Source organism: Bombus vosnesenskii, unplaced genomic scaffold (assembly GCF_011952255.1).
Source record: "Bombus vosnesenskii isolate JDL3184/JDL3185 unplaced genomic scaffold, Bvos_JDL3184-5_v1.1 scf7180000014579, whole genome shotgun sequence".
Classification (NCBI taxonomy): Eukaryota; Metazoa; Arthropoda; class Insecta; order Hymenoptera; family Apidae; genus Bombus; species Bombus vosnesenskii.
Genome location: NW_022883531.1, coordinates 1,670,843 through 1,685,897, shown reverse-complemented (window position 1 = coordinate 1,685,897; position 15,055 = coordinate 1,670,843). Strand labels below are relative to the sequence as shown.

Here is a 15,055-nt window from a genome sequence, read left to right as displayed (position 1 = left end):
ATGATCAAGTCCATAGAGAGAGATATCTCCAAAGAAGAATTCAACCTCAAAATCAACAACAACAAAGTAAAAATTCTGCCGACAAACCCGGATGCATACAGAAGACTCACCAAACTACTTAAGACCTTGAACGCTAACTTTCACACTTACCAGCTCAAACAAGAAAGACCTTTTCGAGTGGTTCTACGCAACATCCACCACTCAGCGGACATAGATGAACTCAAATTCGAACTCTTAAAACTCGGCCACGAAGTCGTCAACGTTAGTAACATAAGGCATAGAGTCTCGAAAAACCCGTTATCCTTATTTTTTATCGACATAAAGCAAAAACCCAACAATAAGGAAATTTACAACATCAGTCGCCTAATGAACGCAATAATAAAATTCGAACCACCGCTTGTTAAAAAAGAGATAGTGCAATGTAAAAGGTGCCAAAGGTACGGTCACACGCAAAAATACTGCAACCATACCTTCCGCTGCGTTAAATGTGCAGGTACACACCCCACTGACCAGTGCAGTAAATCACCGGAAACCCCAGCGAAGTGCATCCACTGTCAAGGTGACCATCCTGCTAACTACAAAGGCTGCTCAGCCTACAAAACCCTATACATAAAGAAGTATCCTAAACTCAGAGCCAAAGAGACAACCAACCAAATACCCAGTTCTCCTAAATTCACCACTACTTCAACCTCTTATGCCCAAGGAATCCAAAATAATCCGAATAGCCACAGGGACCGTTCTTAAAATAGTATCCCCAATCCATAAAACACAGACAACTTCTCTAGACTCGAAAAATTAATCGAAAAACAACCAGAACAAATAAATAACTTACTATCTTTATTAACACTCATCATGGATAAATTAATACGCCCCGACGCAAAATGAAACCAAGACGCATAGCTCTTTGGAATGCCAACAGTCTAGCTCAACACAAATTTAAGCTAGAACTCTTCCTAAAACAGCTGCAAATCGACGTAATGCTCGTATCGGAAACCCACTTCACCGACAAAAACTATCTGAAAATAAATGGTTATAAATTCTACCATATCCAACATCCCAGCGGAAAGGCCCACGGCGGCACCCGAATCACAATTAAATCCAGCATTAAGCACTACGAACTTCCATCATTCCAGAAAGACTACCTCCAAGCAACAAACGTAGCAATAGAAGACTGCCATCACCACTTCAGCAGTATACTGCCCTCCCAGACACTCCATCGCCAAAGAAGACTTTGATAACTTCCTTGACACCCTGGGCAGTAGATTCAAAGCTGGAGGAGACTATAACGCCAAAAATACCCAATGGGGCAGCAGACTGGCAAGTCACAGTAAGAGGCAAAAATCTCTTAAACAGCATAATAACCAACAACCTCAACTACCTCACCACATACGAACCCACATACTGGCCCACTGACACTAACAAAATACCTGACCTTCTTGACTTCTTCGTAACTAAAAATATCCCGCCAAGATACGTACAAATCAACTCTTCGGCTGATCTCTCTTCCCAGTAATAGCAACAGTCAGTTCAACAATTATCGAGAATACACCTAATGGCTCCATTCACAACCAACACACCAACTGGCAGCTCTTTAAAGAAGTCTTTACACACTCAACTTCAGCCTTAACTTCACTAAAAACTAAGGAAGAAATCGAAGCAGCCACGGAATACTTAAACACGAGCATAATAAACGCCATCCGCCTCTCCACACCGACAAAGACGTCCATCAGCAAACAAGAATATCCCCAATACATACTAAAAAAAATAGCAGAAAAACGTAGACTAAGAAGAGTATGGCAGACCCATAGAACACCGGATGACAAACGCAAACTAAACAACGCAACTAGAAAGCTATCCAAAACCATAAAAAATTACAAAAACGACTGTTTCCAAAAATACCTCGCCAGCTTATCCCCCACAGCCGACTCCAACTACTCACTATGGAAGGCCTCCAGGAAACTCACACGCCCCCCACAAATAATCCCACCAATCCGCCGTCCGCAAGGTGGATGGGCGCGTAGCCCTATAGAAAAAGCCAACCTGTTTGCTAAATACTTGTCTAAAGTATTCAAACCCCATTCCTCCAAAGCTGCCGCGGACGTTACTGAATACCTGCACACTCCCTTCCAAATGTCCCCTCCTATTGAACCCTTCACTTCTGCAGAGATTATAGAATCAATCAGTCGCCTAAATCCCAAGAAAGCAGCAGGGCACGACCTAATAGGCAATAAAGCAATCAAGGAACTTCCCATAAAAGGGATCGCACTCATCACATCGATTTTTAATGCTATCCTTCGCCTTGAACACTATCCTAAGGCCTGGAAAATCTCATTGATTACCCTCATCCCTAAACCCGGTAAACCGATATACGAAACCAGCTCCTATCGCCCAATCAGTCTTTTACCTACCCTGTCTAAACTATTCGAGAAGATGCTCACGAATCGACTCCTTCCACTCCTAGAGAACTTGAAAACACTCCCAGATTACCAATTCGGCTTCCGAAAACAACATTCAACAGTAGAGCAAATCCACCGCATAACCCATGCGATCAGCCAAACACTCGAAAAGAAAAAATATTGCTCAGCGGTATTCCTAGACATCCAACAGGCATTCGACAAAGTATGGCATGAAGGGCTACTATACAAACTTAAAAAGATCCTACCTCACCCCTACTACTCCATCCTAAATTCCTACCTAACCAATAGACAATTCATGGTTAAATGCCTAGACGCCACTTCCGCAACATTCCCAATAGAATCCGGCATACCCCAAGGTAGTGTCCTCGGACCCCTGCTGTACTCCATCTACACTGCCGACTTACCTATATCAAACGAGATAACAATAGCAACATTTGCTGACGACACAGCGCTATTAGCTACCCACGCAGACCCGGTAATTGCCTCATCCACTCTCCAGCGATGTCTCGACTCCATGGAAAAGTGGTTTCATAAATGGGACTTCAAAATTAACGAAAAAAATCCTCACATGTAACCTTCACGCTCCGAAAACAAACCTGCCCCCAGGTCACCATCAACAATACAACAATTCCTAGCAAGGACTCAGTCAGATACCTGGGCATGACCCTGGACAGGAGACTAACATGGAAAAAACACATCTCAGATAAAACGAAGCAACTAAAGGACAAACTAAAAAAATTCTATTGGCTCACGGGCCGACGCTCCAAACTAAACATACAGAATAAAATTACCCTCTACAAGACCGTAATAAAACCTGTCTGGACCTACGGAATCCAACTATGGGGAACAGCAAGTAACTCCAACATTGAAATACTTCAACGCTTCCAATCGAAAACGCTAAGATCCTTAATTGATGCACCTTGGAATGTTACCAACGAAACAATACATCGCGACCTCAAGATACCCACAGTCAAGAAGGAAATAGCAAAATATAGCGACAGATATAGCAAAAGAGTCAACAAACACCGAAACCCGCTAATCACTGGACTACTTAATACGCCGGACCAGATCCGCAGGCTGAAGAGACACTACCCGCTAGACCTAAACAATAGATTCAATTAGTTATTTAAATTAAGTAATATTTATTTATTTATAATACGTACTTACAAATTATACTTATGTATAATAAGTATTAACTTATTATAAATAATTAGCCATGTTACTGCGCCACGTCAGAAAAATTACTGAAAATTCTCAGCGCGAGAATTGATTGTAATTTTAATAAATATTAAAAAAAAAGCCGTAGTAGACAATAATCTTTAGAAATGATTCGGAAAAAAGATATTTGTTGGGTCTGAAGGACCTTAGCTAGCAAATTACTGGGATTTATGATGGGTCCTTAAGACTATTGAGGGTACGCAGCAAGGATGAGCGGACATCTGGTTCCCGTCTGGCCCGCGGTATATGGCGTGATCTAGGCAGAGGGTCGCCCGTCGTAACATCGTGCATTTAAGCATAACGCTGCTATATCTATATGAAACCTTCTTGCGGCTGAAATTTGTTTAGGGAGCCTTCACCCGCATAAAACGTCTGTTACTCTGGTATACATATTTTTTGTATCTTGATATAATTGATATAATTGATGTACGCTGATATTATGGATTATAAATTTCACCGCGAGGTCTTCAATCGGGGGTTAGAAAGTGAAGAATATGATGAGAAACATGTAACCGAGAAGGCAAAGAACGCGTAAGGAGAGAACAAAAATACAAACACAAAGTTTGAAAAGAACAAAGAGAACAAAAAGGAGAGAAAAAAGGGCGAACAGGAATGCACCAAGAATGTAGACGGTGGTGGTGGTGAGGGTAATAAAGAGGAGAGATGTCACATAAAGAAAAAGAGTGGATGAATTATAATAGTGAAAAGTGATGTGAAAAGCAGGATACAAAGGAATCATAGACAGACAGAGAGAGAAGAAATGCGAAATGGAACGGATACAGAGGATCCTGAAGCTGCAACGCAACGTACGGACAAAAGAAAGGAGATAGGGGACACGAAACGGTATAAAGCACGATGGAAACTGGATGGGTGGAGGACACGGAACAGACGAAAATAACTTGACAAACAGGGGTAGTAGAAACGAGAGTAACAAAAGAATAACGTCTGAAAGAAGGATGGAACGATCCGGCTAAATGGGAAGACGGATAGGCGGATGGAACGTGAAATAGGGGCGAATACGAAAGAATCAAGACTCGTGATAGGAAAAGAAGAAATGCTATGGCTAAGAAGAAGGAAAGGAAAGGTATTACTACTAGAAAGCAAACGCCTATGGTGAAAATGTGATAAAAAATGAAGGAAGAAAGCGGGGAAGAAACGGCTTCTCCAAGAAAAATTGAAGGACGATAGAATAGAACGATAATTGGGAGAGAGGCGTGTCAAATTTTCTAGGCTTTCGAAGCGTGAAACGTCACATGGACAGGCCATAGCTCGTCGGGCTTAATCGTCCTCTGTCGATTTAACTTGGGTTTTCCGGCTCCTCTAGTCTCCCTCTATACTCTGCAACGAGATAGCTGCTTTTACCGTGAGACGATAGCGTCACGTTGACGGGCAAGTTGCGAATGAGGTAGGAGACCGTTAATGTGTGTAAATAATATAGGGAGAAGGAACACGTGTGTATTCTTGTTAAACATTTAGAAAATCGATTAGACGATGTCCGATAGGTCGACAGCATGTAACAGACTTTGTTAACCCTCGCGTCGCCTGTATTTTCTTACTGGTAATGCGGATTTATATCGAAAGGAAGAAACAATATTCTAAATACTTTGATATTTCCTAAAGAACAGACAGCGCGGCAGTTTCCCAACTAGCCATTTTTTGATTACGTGAATCGGATGCAAACCAGAAGAATCTATCCATCTACGTAATACGTATTTACGTATTTACAACACTCGGAAATCCAAATAAAGGAGCTGCAACACACCTTGGGTAATCTTCAAATCTTACTTCTGACTAGCGAACAATATCGAGTTCTCTCTTTATTTTCCAATGCCGAAGAGCAGCTCGAACTTTTACTTCATTTACTTAATATATTTCAGACTCTTATGATCGTCCTCTATTGCAAAACGGAACACGTAAATAAGAATAAATGCTACGTTTAGAAGGGTTCTTCGGTATTCTTAGAGCCGGCACGTCGCGGCATTATCCCCCTCTCTCTCTCCCTCTCTCTCTCCCCCTCTCTGTCCCTCTCTCTCTCTCTCCCTCTCTGTCCCTCTCTCTCTCTCTCTTTCTCTCTCGCAAGCCGCAGTTTGCTTATCCAACGAAAGCGCCATGAAGGGCAGACTGGTTTGAAAAGATGGAGAGGGGTTGCATGTTTCCAAAGATTACTGTCTCGTGGAGATCAACGCGAAACTGATTCGCGGTGACGTTCGATCTCTTTCTTGGCATTTTACTCTCTGTAGGAATGCGCGCACAGTATAGCGATTGAAAAGTGCCTACCTCTGCGCAAGACAGAAACAAGAAATTTCGCAAAGAAACAAAAGGATCAAACGATATTCAGTCGATCACGACTTACGGCTATTATCTTAACACACGCGAGTATTCATGACGAATCTTGTCGGTAATGCAAGTTTAATAAGTGACTGCGTAAACATTCGTCGCGCCTCTGCCCTGTAACCCGTTGTAACACATTGTAACCCGTGTTCGATTGCAATTCGTAATCGATGGACTGTAAATTATGCGAATCGGCAAGATTCTGTCGGTCAAGCTTATCAGTAATGTCGGCCACGAGAAAAACGAAATCTATGTGGATCAAGTAGTGCCGCTGCCGTGATTTATTATACGTGTCAATCCGAATAATTTGATCCAAGTAACCCTGTCTCCATGCGAAGTGTCACAACCCCTTCCATCTTCCAACATACTACCACCTGTTCGAAGCTTCCTCTCTTTCAGGAATTCAGACGATCGAATTCTCGCGATCCTTCTAGATCCTTCCCTTCCTCGTCCAATTCGTTTCAACTGAAATTTACATTGTTTCGATGGGGTGGGTTGGGGGTGAGGCTTTTGTTTATTGGATTTTCGGTCGATCGATAGCTTTTCGAGGGAATCGTTCTGCGAGTTTTCTTTTACTCTCACTTTGGATTTCTTGCATTTTCAGGATTTACGGATTTTAGAATTTCTTTTTCGTCCGATCTTTGGATTTTTCAATTTTTACAGCATTAAAGGCTTCATATCTTTTTCTTCGATATATGGGTCTTCCTCGATTTTCCGTTTCTTCTAATCTTTGTTGTTTTAAGAATTAAGGGGCTTTTCCTTACTCTATTTTCGGATGTTTTAAGTGTTATTAGCGGGAGAAATAATGTTTGAATATTCCTTTGTTCATTTTAATTCATACATCCGTACGTCGTCGATTTTCTTCAAAGAAAGCTAATCTATTGATAAATTTTTCTCTTGTTACGAAAATGCCGAAAATTCTGAAAGAAATGAAGTGAAAGAACGCATCGTACGTTAGAAGAAAGAAAGGTGTTTCGTAGCAATAAAAGTTTTCTTAATTTGTATCGAGAAACCGGAGCAGGATGTATCTCTCTTTTTACGTGAAACGTGTTATAAGGTTGCATGTACTCGTGAAGTGTACATACAAGTTTCATTACTTTGCCTATTAATGGAAACGACCCAATTCTACGAATACGTCGATATTATATAGAATCTCATGCAGAAAATGAAAGCGAAATCTTCAATTAGAAGTCGAATCGACGATACGAACGGACAGATTGAGTGTTCGAATGTCATCCAAACGTATGCCTGACGAGTTGTATAAGTGAAGTTTAAATCACGGTAGTGATTAAATCAGCAACGAGAGAGTGAAATTAGTGGGTGGATAATCAGATAAAGAAAAAGATGGTGGAAATTTTCAAGATGAGCTAATATTTTCCAAGAATGTTAGAATTATTTGCAATTTTAAAATGTCGAAACCATTTATAACGATATATTCCTGCATATTTCTCGCTGTGAAGGTTTCCTTCTGCGTGCTCCTCCTGAAGCGCGCCAACGGGAGTCATAAATTTCCGTTACGATTTAACTAATCGACGCCACGAATCGTTCGATTCCTTATTTCGGTTCAGATGATAAGGCTGGTTGAATGAATATAACGCTGGTATTAACAGGTTAATATATATTTTTAACGGTCCAACAACTTCAATGAAATACAAGGTTACGTAAGTGGAATGACACTACGAATCAGTACGACCTGAGACTCGCTTCGTGTTGGCTACTGTGATAATGTATCTTCTGTCGATTGATTGTCTTCGACTTGGAGATTCTGATGGCTTGACTTCTGACTCCTGCTGTTCCTTGAACTGTGTTTTAACTCGAGTTGATGTTAACTGACTTAGACTGTTACTGGAATGTTACTGTGGACGTCTAGAGCACAAGTTGACTGTTCTGCAGTTGTGAGAACAAGTATAGAGATGAGGTGACTGCTCTGTAGTTAGGAGAACAAGTGAAGTTCGTTCTGGTGTGATTACGGAGGTAAGCTCGGAGTGGGTGTCTTTGTTGTATGAAGAAAGCGGACACTTTCCGTTAGGAAAGTGAGGGTAACGATCTGCGATGCCCATTGGTTATGACCAATGTTAGGAATGAAGATAGGAGGAAGAAGCCTCCTACCAACGTGGCTCATGGGTGACATTGTTTATTGGAAAAACCTGCTTTTCCGTTAGACATATATCCGCTTTCTCCGTAATTTGTAAGAGCACGCAATAAACCTAAGGACTGTTCTAAGGACCAGCCATAAACCAAAAATACTTGCATGATTAAAGGTTCCTGTCAGCTAATAAGATAATAAAGTTAATAAAGTCAGTTTATGATGGGGCCTTAGGTTTATTGAGGGTCTGTATAATGGTGCTTGGGCCTTGAAGGTCAGACAATGAAGGGCGTCGCACGGACCATCTCACGCGACGTAACACGTCCCGATATCTACCTTGGTCCCTTCCTTGTCATGTCGCATAACTTAGCAAGACATTATACTTCAGAGGATATTACACGTTTGAAAGAGACTGTCGACTAAAAAGCTCCGTTAAAAGGCACATCGAATCCGTCGCTTTTCAGCTGAAATATCCGTTCCCTAGCTTCTTCAAACGATATACGTACATATATGTACATATTCTGCACGTTCGTGCGTTTTCAGCGAGAGACGAGTTCGTAAATTCTTTGCGATGTTTCTTCCATCGAGAAACGTTCCAAACGAGAAACGTGGTTCTTTGAGGTTGCATTGTTTAACGGTGAAACCAAGCGATCCTTTGATCTTTGACGCTAGGCCGTTAGCCGAAAGACTGGCCACGGGTAAGAAGCGGCGGATAAGCGGCTATTCGACCGCCTTTTACGTAAAAATCTATTTTTCTTCGTTGTCTCGTTTCGTTTCTTTCTTTCTATGGAATAAAATTTGATAAGGTGGAGAAAAGAATTATATTATCGAGTCGCCGGTAATTATAATTATGTATGAATATGATTAAGGATTAAGGAAATGGAATCTAAGTGTAAAAGCTTATGTGGTATCTGGCGCTAGATATCATTACCCTATACACGTGTGTGTAACTGTATTTTTATTTCGATTATATTTCATAATGTTTTTTGTACTGCTTTCTGTTTCAGCTCGCATGGAGGAAGAAAGGGGTGCATCGAATGCTCAAATTCTTTGGTCAGCTTGCCAAGCCTTGGCTCGAGCTGTTAAATCAGCGCCAGCAGGTGCGCCCGTAGAGGAAGTCATCAGGCCTCTGGAACCGGAAATCAAGGCCGTCACCAAGGCAGCACGTAAGCACTCCAATATATTTTCAAATAATCTACGTTCTTTCCTTTGATACCAACAAAAGCTATCAAGTTTTATAATGTAACATTGTTTTACTCCTGTCGCGATCGTGATCTGATACTAGTATACTTCGAATGGATTAAAATGAAATTTCTTTGAATTAGAATACTGAAACGTGACGCAATTTGTGGTTTCGTGGGATTAGAGGAAGGTTCGTAGCCGATGATGTTAGCAAATCGGTTACCCCGATCTGCAATGAACAAGAGAATAAAAATTCCACACAAAGATCATGTCTTTTTGCGGTAGAAATCAGGAAGAAAGATTACAACTAACGACAGAACTAATCTCAAAATTTTACAATATTATAGAATTAATTTTATAATTTTACACTTGGATAGAATTTGATAATCTACCTACCTAACAATCTGTTTGTTGATCTAACCATGCTTTTCTTTCGTAAAAATAGTAAAAGTCCCAACGATTTGTGATCTTCTACGTTCTATATGACTATGATATACTGTGATTCGTTCGTTTCTCTTGAGTAAGCAGAATTAGTACCGCTGTACATAAGCCCTGCTATGCTTAAGAGTTTTCGCCCCTTCAACATAAATATGTAAACGCGAAAAAGGAAACACGTTCTCTTGTGAATCGTGAGTGGAGAATTTTATAAAAAACAGAGTTGATCAGTTTGTCTCTCAATAGCTTCAAAGAACAATTACCACGTTGTTTTCTATTTTTTTTTCACCGCAGTGCCGATATTACGGTACAAGTATCGCCACCGAACGAATAAATTTTCTGGCCATTTGTCACGCATTTTCCATGTGCCGAACAAAATTTCGCAAAATTTCGTAATATTGCAAAGTAATGTATGTCGGTACAAGCAACGGCATCTGGTGTAATGCGATTTGTTAAAGAGGAATCGGGTTAGGGGAGTGAGTGTGTCAACGTTGTCCGATGTTAATTAATTTTCCACTGGAAATTTCGGTTTGAAATATCGGTGAAATAAGAGTGGTAATTTCGCGCCCTTTTAACTGTTACACCCCCTTTCTCCCCCTGCGCGCGTTTAATTTCTGTTAATTACGCGAATAAACTGGCTTAATTTCTCTTCAAATCTCGATCATTTTCAAAAATCTTCTATTCCGAAGAGAAGCATAGAAGAACTATGGTTAGTTCTTCTACGATGTGTTGACTGCTACCATAGATCTATTATACATGTTTCACCTGTAACCTGTAGTATTCAGTCTTTATAAAATATCATGTTACAACGAAAGAGGTTTACGTTTCCTAATGTTCTCCAGTTGTTCGCATTATTTGCAGTTTTTCGGTTGACGATATGTTTTTCGCTTTAATAATTCTAACATTTACACTCGCCTCATGTCATCACGCCTCTAACGACAACCTTATAGCTGCTTTCAGTTATAATTTCATTTTAAGTGCCCGAGTTACTTTTGCTTGATTCAAGTTTAGCTGTTTAACGCTATAGTTGTGAATTCCTGCAATGTCATTTACAAGTTGCCTTAATTGTTCTATTATCTGTTCGTGAATATAGGTAGGAGGTGATTTACCGATTTTAGTTGTTATTATGAGTTTTGATTCCGTAGTCATTTTCTCTGAGAGTGAGTTTTCCCTCTCTCAACGCCGTTAGCCGCCTTTCCTAAACACATCCGACTTCTCTCGCCAATACTAACGCAGTGTGTTAACTTGACATGACACGTCTATCCGAATCTTCACTGCTCAAAGAGTGGTTGAAAATATCAATTTCTAAAACATATCCAAAAATCATGCAAAAAATTTCAGATGAGGTAGCTTTTCCGCAGTTTTACCTATTGATCTGTGTATTAGTCTCATATATAATAATTTTTTTTTATTTATTTATTTAAATTTTACAATTTGTCCAGTAGGACATTTGGTAAAATATTATAGCAGTGTAATATAATATAACATGTGGGTGGCTACCCCCAGCGGGGTCCATCATCGTGTTTGTTAGGTTATATCCTTTATGAGATCTGTTGGGTGTTTCCTTTTTAGTCTTCTTTCTATGCTTGACGTGTTGATCGTTTCCGCTGCCAGTCGGTTCGGGTGCGTTGCTATTCTTTCTCTGTACCTTCTTGCACATCTGCTAATCTCCTCCTTGATCGTTCGTATTCCCAGGTCTTTCCGAATGTCCTCGTTTCTAACGTACCATGGCGCATTTACTATTGTTCTAAGTATTTTAGCTTGCATTGCCTCTATCTTGGTTATATGGCTCATTGCTGCTGTTCCTTATAGTGGTATTCCGTACGTCCAGATTGGTTTTATGATCATTTTATATATTTTTAGTTTATTTTCTATACTTAGCTTAGATTTTCGACTTGTTAGTCAATATATAATAATGACACTCGATCTGTTCTTTCATAGAACGATAACGTAACAGCGAACGAACGAACGAACGAAGACAAAAGATAATGGAAAGAACACGACATGTTAAATGTAGGAAATATTAAACAAATAATTTCTCGTATAGAATTCGAAATATTAATCGCATTGCTTAACGATCGATTGTTTTTTCAGTTTTCAGAAACAAATGTATTATTTGCGAGAAATTCGTTAATAGGTTTATTCATTCTGTTCTGTTCTGCCAGCCAAAGAGGATCCTTTGGTGCAAGCAGCGATTCAAGGCATTCCAGAGGAGGCTGCGAAGAGGGGAGTGTTCCCAGAAGATGTGCTTCGTGCAAGGTTCCTTAAGGTAATTTCACACTGACTTTTTTCATTATCGCGTCAAAATTTCAAGTCCCTGCGAATATGTTAAAAATACAGCTAACTGTAGAAGCACCCAAAAATGTTTCCTACGCTTTATCCAACCCTTGTAAACTCTTTACCACTTGTTTGTCCTGAATTGAAAACTACATAATAACTTTGAAAAATACAAGACATTGCATAAACTCTGAGAACATATTTGGCCGTCGCGTTTTGAAATTTTATAACATCTTTTGCAACATCGCTTGTTTTCCTGCTCGCTAGTTGTTACCGCTTACCATTCTATTACCGTATCACGATCTTACGCGGATTTCTGCAGTTAACACCTTTGTCGGTCAAATGTTCATAGGGCCAAATTTTCTAAACTGTTCATTTCTGTGAAAACTGCCTTCGGTTATCGCCTTTAACGATCTACAATACCGTTGATAAAACTCATTCAGATAAAAAATTTTGCAGTTCGGATGCCACTATCCTTTTTTTTTTTTTTTATTTCAATGGATTTTCAGTGATGGCTGGTCGATCTAACGATTACAAAGTTTATGATAAGGAGTTATTCGAGGGACAGGACAAATTTATGGTCTACCATTTTTACGTTTCAGGTGGAAGAGGTGGCCAGACGATTAGCCATGGTACCCGAGGAAGGTGCTGCACTGCCTGTCTATTTCCTTAGTTATCTTCAAAGCTACTTGATGATTAAGAACGCCAATCCCATTCCTCAAAGTGAGATCGAGGACAAGCCGATTGATGCGAGCAATCTTAACACATTCGAGATTCTTCATCGGGCCAGGTAGGTACCTTTTCCGACCTGAATTTTGTTTTACTGTCAGTCATCGATCTGGTAGTTATTTTCGAATGTTATTTATTGTTTTCTCCCAATATAATTTTTCCTGTTCTTAATTTTATATTTATATATATATTTATATCGTTTGCTTTTTATTTATTTGCAATATATGTGTGTGTGTATGTATATGCATATATCGTATAATATAGAAATAAATATTTTAATTATTGGTAGATAAAATGTAAATGAAAATAGTCAACTTGGCAACAGAACTATTTTTGATACATTTAACTTATTTTTGAAAAATTATTCTTCATTTTCGCTGAATCGTTAAATATGTTGGAGAAATAGTGCAACTTGAAGAAATATTACACTAGCCGTTTCATCACCAATTCCACGAAAACGTACCAAGAAATCATTTATTTATATTAGATATATCGATATTATAATGTATATATTCAAAATTTATCAATTTATCGATCAAAGAAAATTCAGTCGTAGTTTGTAGCGTGCTGACGAGTTCGCTTAAATATAACCGACATTTTATCTTCATTTATTCATATTCGGCGAATTTTGTTCAAAAGTTCACAATTACCTACGTTATATCTTTATATTCTTGTACTCACTGATACGTCTACTTTAGACAAGAAAAATTTTGGGCTGAAAACTTTCGTTCAAACCTATATCATTCACATCCTCTCAAAGATTCATTTTTTAATTATTTAAATTATTTTAGTTAGAAAAGAATTATGAAATAGAAAATTAGAAATAGGGCAGAGTACGTTTTAAGTGTATATTGGAAGCCCTATTAGAACCAATAGAAATACATAGTTTAATGTATGGTAGTAAAGTTAATCGTTGTAAAAGCGAATCGAGGCAGTTTCTATCAATGGTTGTTAACGCGGAATCACAGTACAAGCATAATTACAGTGTCGAATATGATTGTGAAAATCGGGTCGCGTCTGCTAATTAGCAGATGAAGAGAATTCCTGTGGAAGGAACGAGCGAGCAACTGTGACCAAACAGAGAAATTAATTTTCCGGCCCACGTTTATCAACATCGCGTTCAATCGCGTTTTCGTTGTTTCTTCTTGGCGCGGCGACTGCGATGCGATTTGATGACGATGGGGCGATATTGTCGTCGACCCTTTGTTCACCAACACGTTCTAGACTTTGTTATACCGTTTGCCAGCCTCTCTGGCCACGGGTTGAAACGTGGCGATCGATGGTCGAACAACGAAGTCGTCTTTATATCGTACTTTCCACCGGATTATAAATTATAAAAGTGTTCTTGCTCTGAAAATTTGTTGTCGGTATATATGAAATTCTTGTTGAAATAAGTTATAAGAGATTTTTTATTTTAGGCAAGATTTTAGAATAGAATAATAATAAAGAAAACTGTAATATTATTATACTATATATATTGCATTTAAGAAAGAGGAGCGAATTTGAAAGATTTATCGAGCAACACTTTCTCAATCTGTTTGATGAATTTGATGAATTCGTTAAGGTCAGAAAAAGAATCAAGTATTTCTTATCTTTTAGTTGCGCGCATCTAAAATATATTTATAAATAAATATTGAACAAGACAAATAATACTAGGAAATATTCTGAAATTGCACATCGTAAGTGGCCATTATTATCTTATTTGGACTGAACGAAAAACTAAATGTATAAATACATATATATTGGCGTTCCCCAACAGCTTAAAACCATTCTCTAAAACAGTAATTAATTATTTATAATGAATAATTTCTTCTCTTTAGACAGTTTATTCTAGTCGTATGAGAATTTCGTGATTAAATTTTTGGTCAAATTCGTTCACTTTCCGGAGCGAACGAACCCCAAATAATTCAAGATAATTAGAAAACGAGTAGTTTGACGAGAATTACATAGAATAATTTACGGAATTTTCGTGAATTATGTAGGGTATGTAAGAAAGAGAACCTTTTTGTAAAGCGAGGGAAACTCTTGTTTCTTGGTTTGCGATATCAGCATTAAGGCTTGGTTGTTCTCATGTCGCAATGTCATACCGCTGTGCAACATTAACGATACGAGCTCATGGTTGCTGTTCGCGGCTTACACAAGTCTTGCTGGTTTCTTCAAATGATTTTCAACTTGTTAGCATCGAAATTCGGTAAACGGCGCAACCCATAAACAAGCCATAATAAAACAATCACGCGATTGCGAATAGCACCACACGGCAATTTCTCAATTTTATGTTACAAATTTGAGAAGCAAACGAGTTCTGATACGGTGATGGTGCGCAATTAATAGCAACGACATTTATAAAGTTAAAGGATGTATAGAGTTGTCCTCTTGTGTG

The 15,055-nt window shown here is 39.0% G+C and overlaps 1 protein-coding gene across 9 annotated transcripts in view; it reads left to right on the top strand.

The window, feature by feature from the left end:
* LOC117240145 (MICOS complex subunit Mic60) overlaps nucleotides 1–15,055 on the top strand; it is a 34,872-nt gene that overhangs the window by 15,098 nt on the left and 4,719 nt on the right. For all 9 annotated transcript variants that reach the window (XM_033506031.1, XM_033506030.1, XM_033506035.1 and 6 more), the window contains 3 exons: nucleotides 9,060–9,218; nucleotides 11,835–11,938; nucleotides 12,549–12,736. In XM_033506031.1, the coding sequence (XP_033361922.1) occupies nucleotides 9,060–9,218; nucleotides 11,835–11,938; nucleotides 12,549–12,736 (451 nt within the window). The remainder of the gene's footprint in view (nucleotides 1–9,059; nucleotides 9,219–11,834; nucleotides 11,939–12,548; nucleotides 12,737–15,055) is intronic.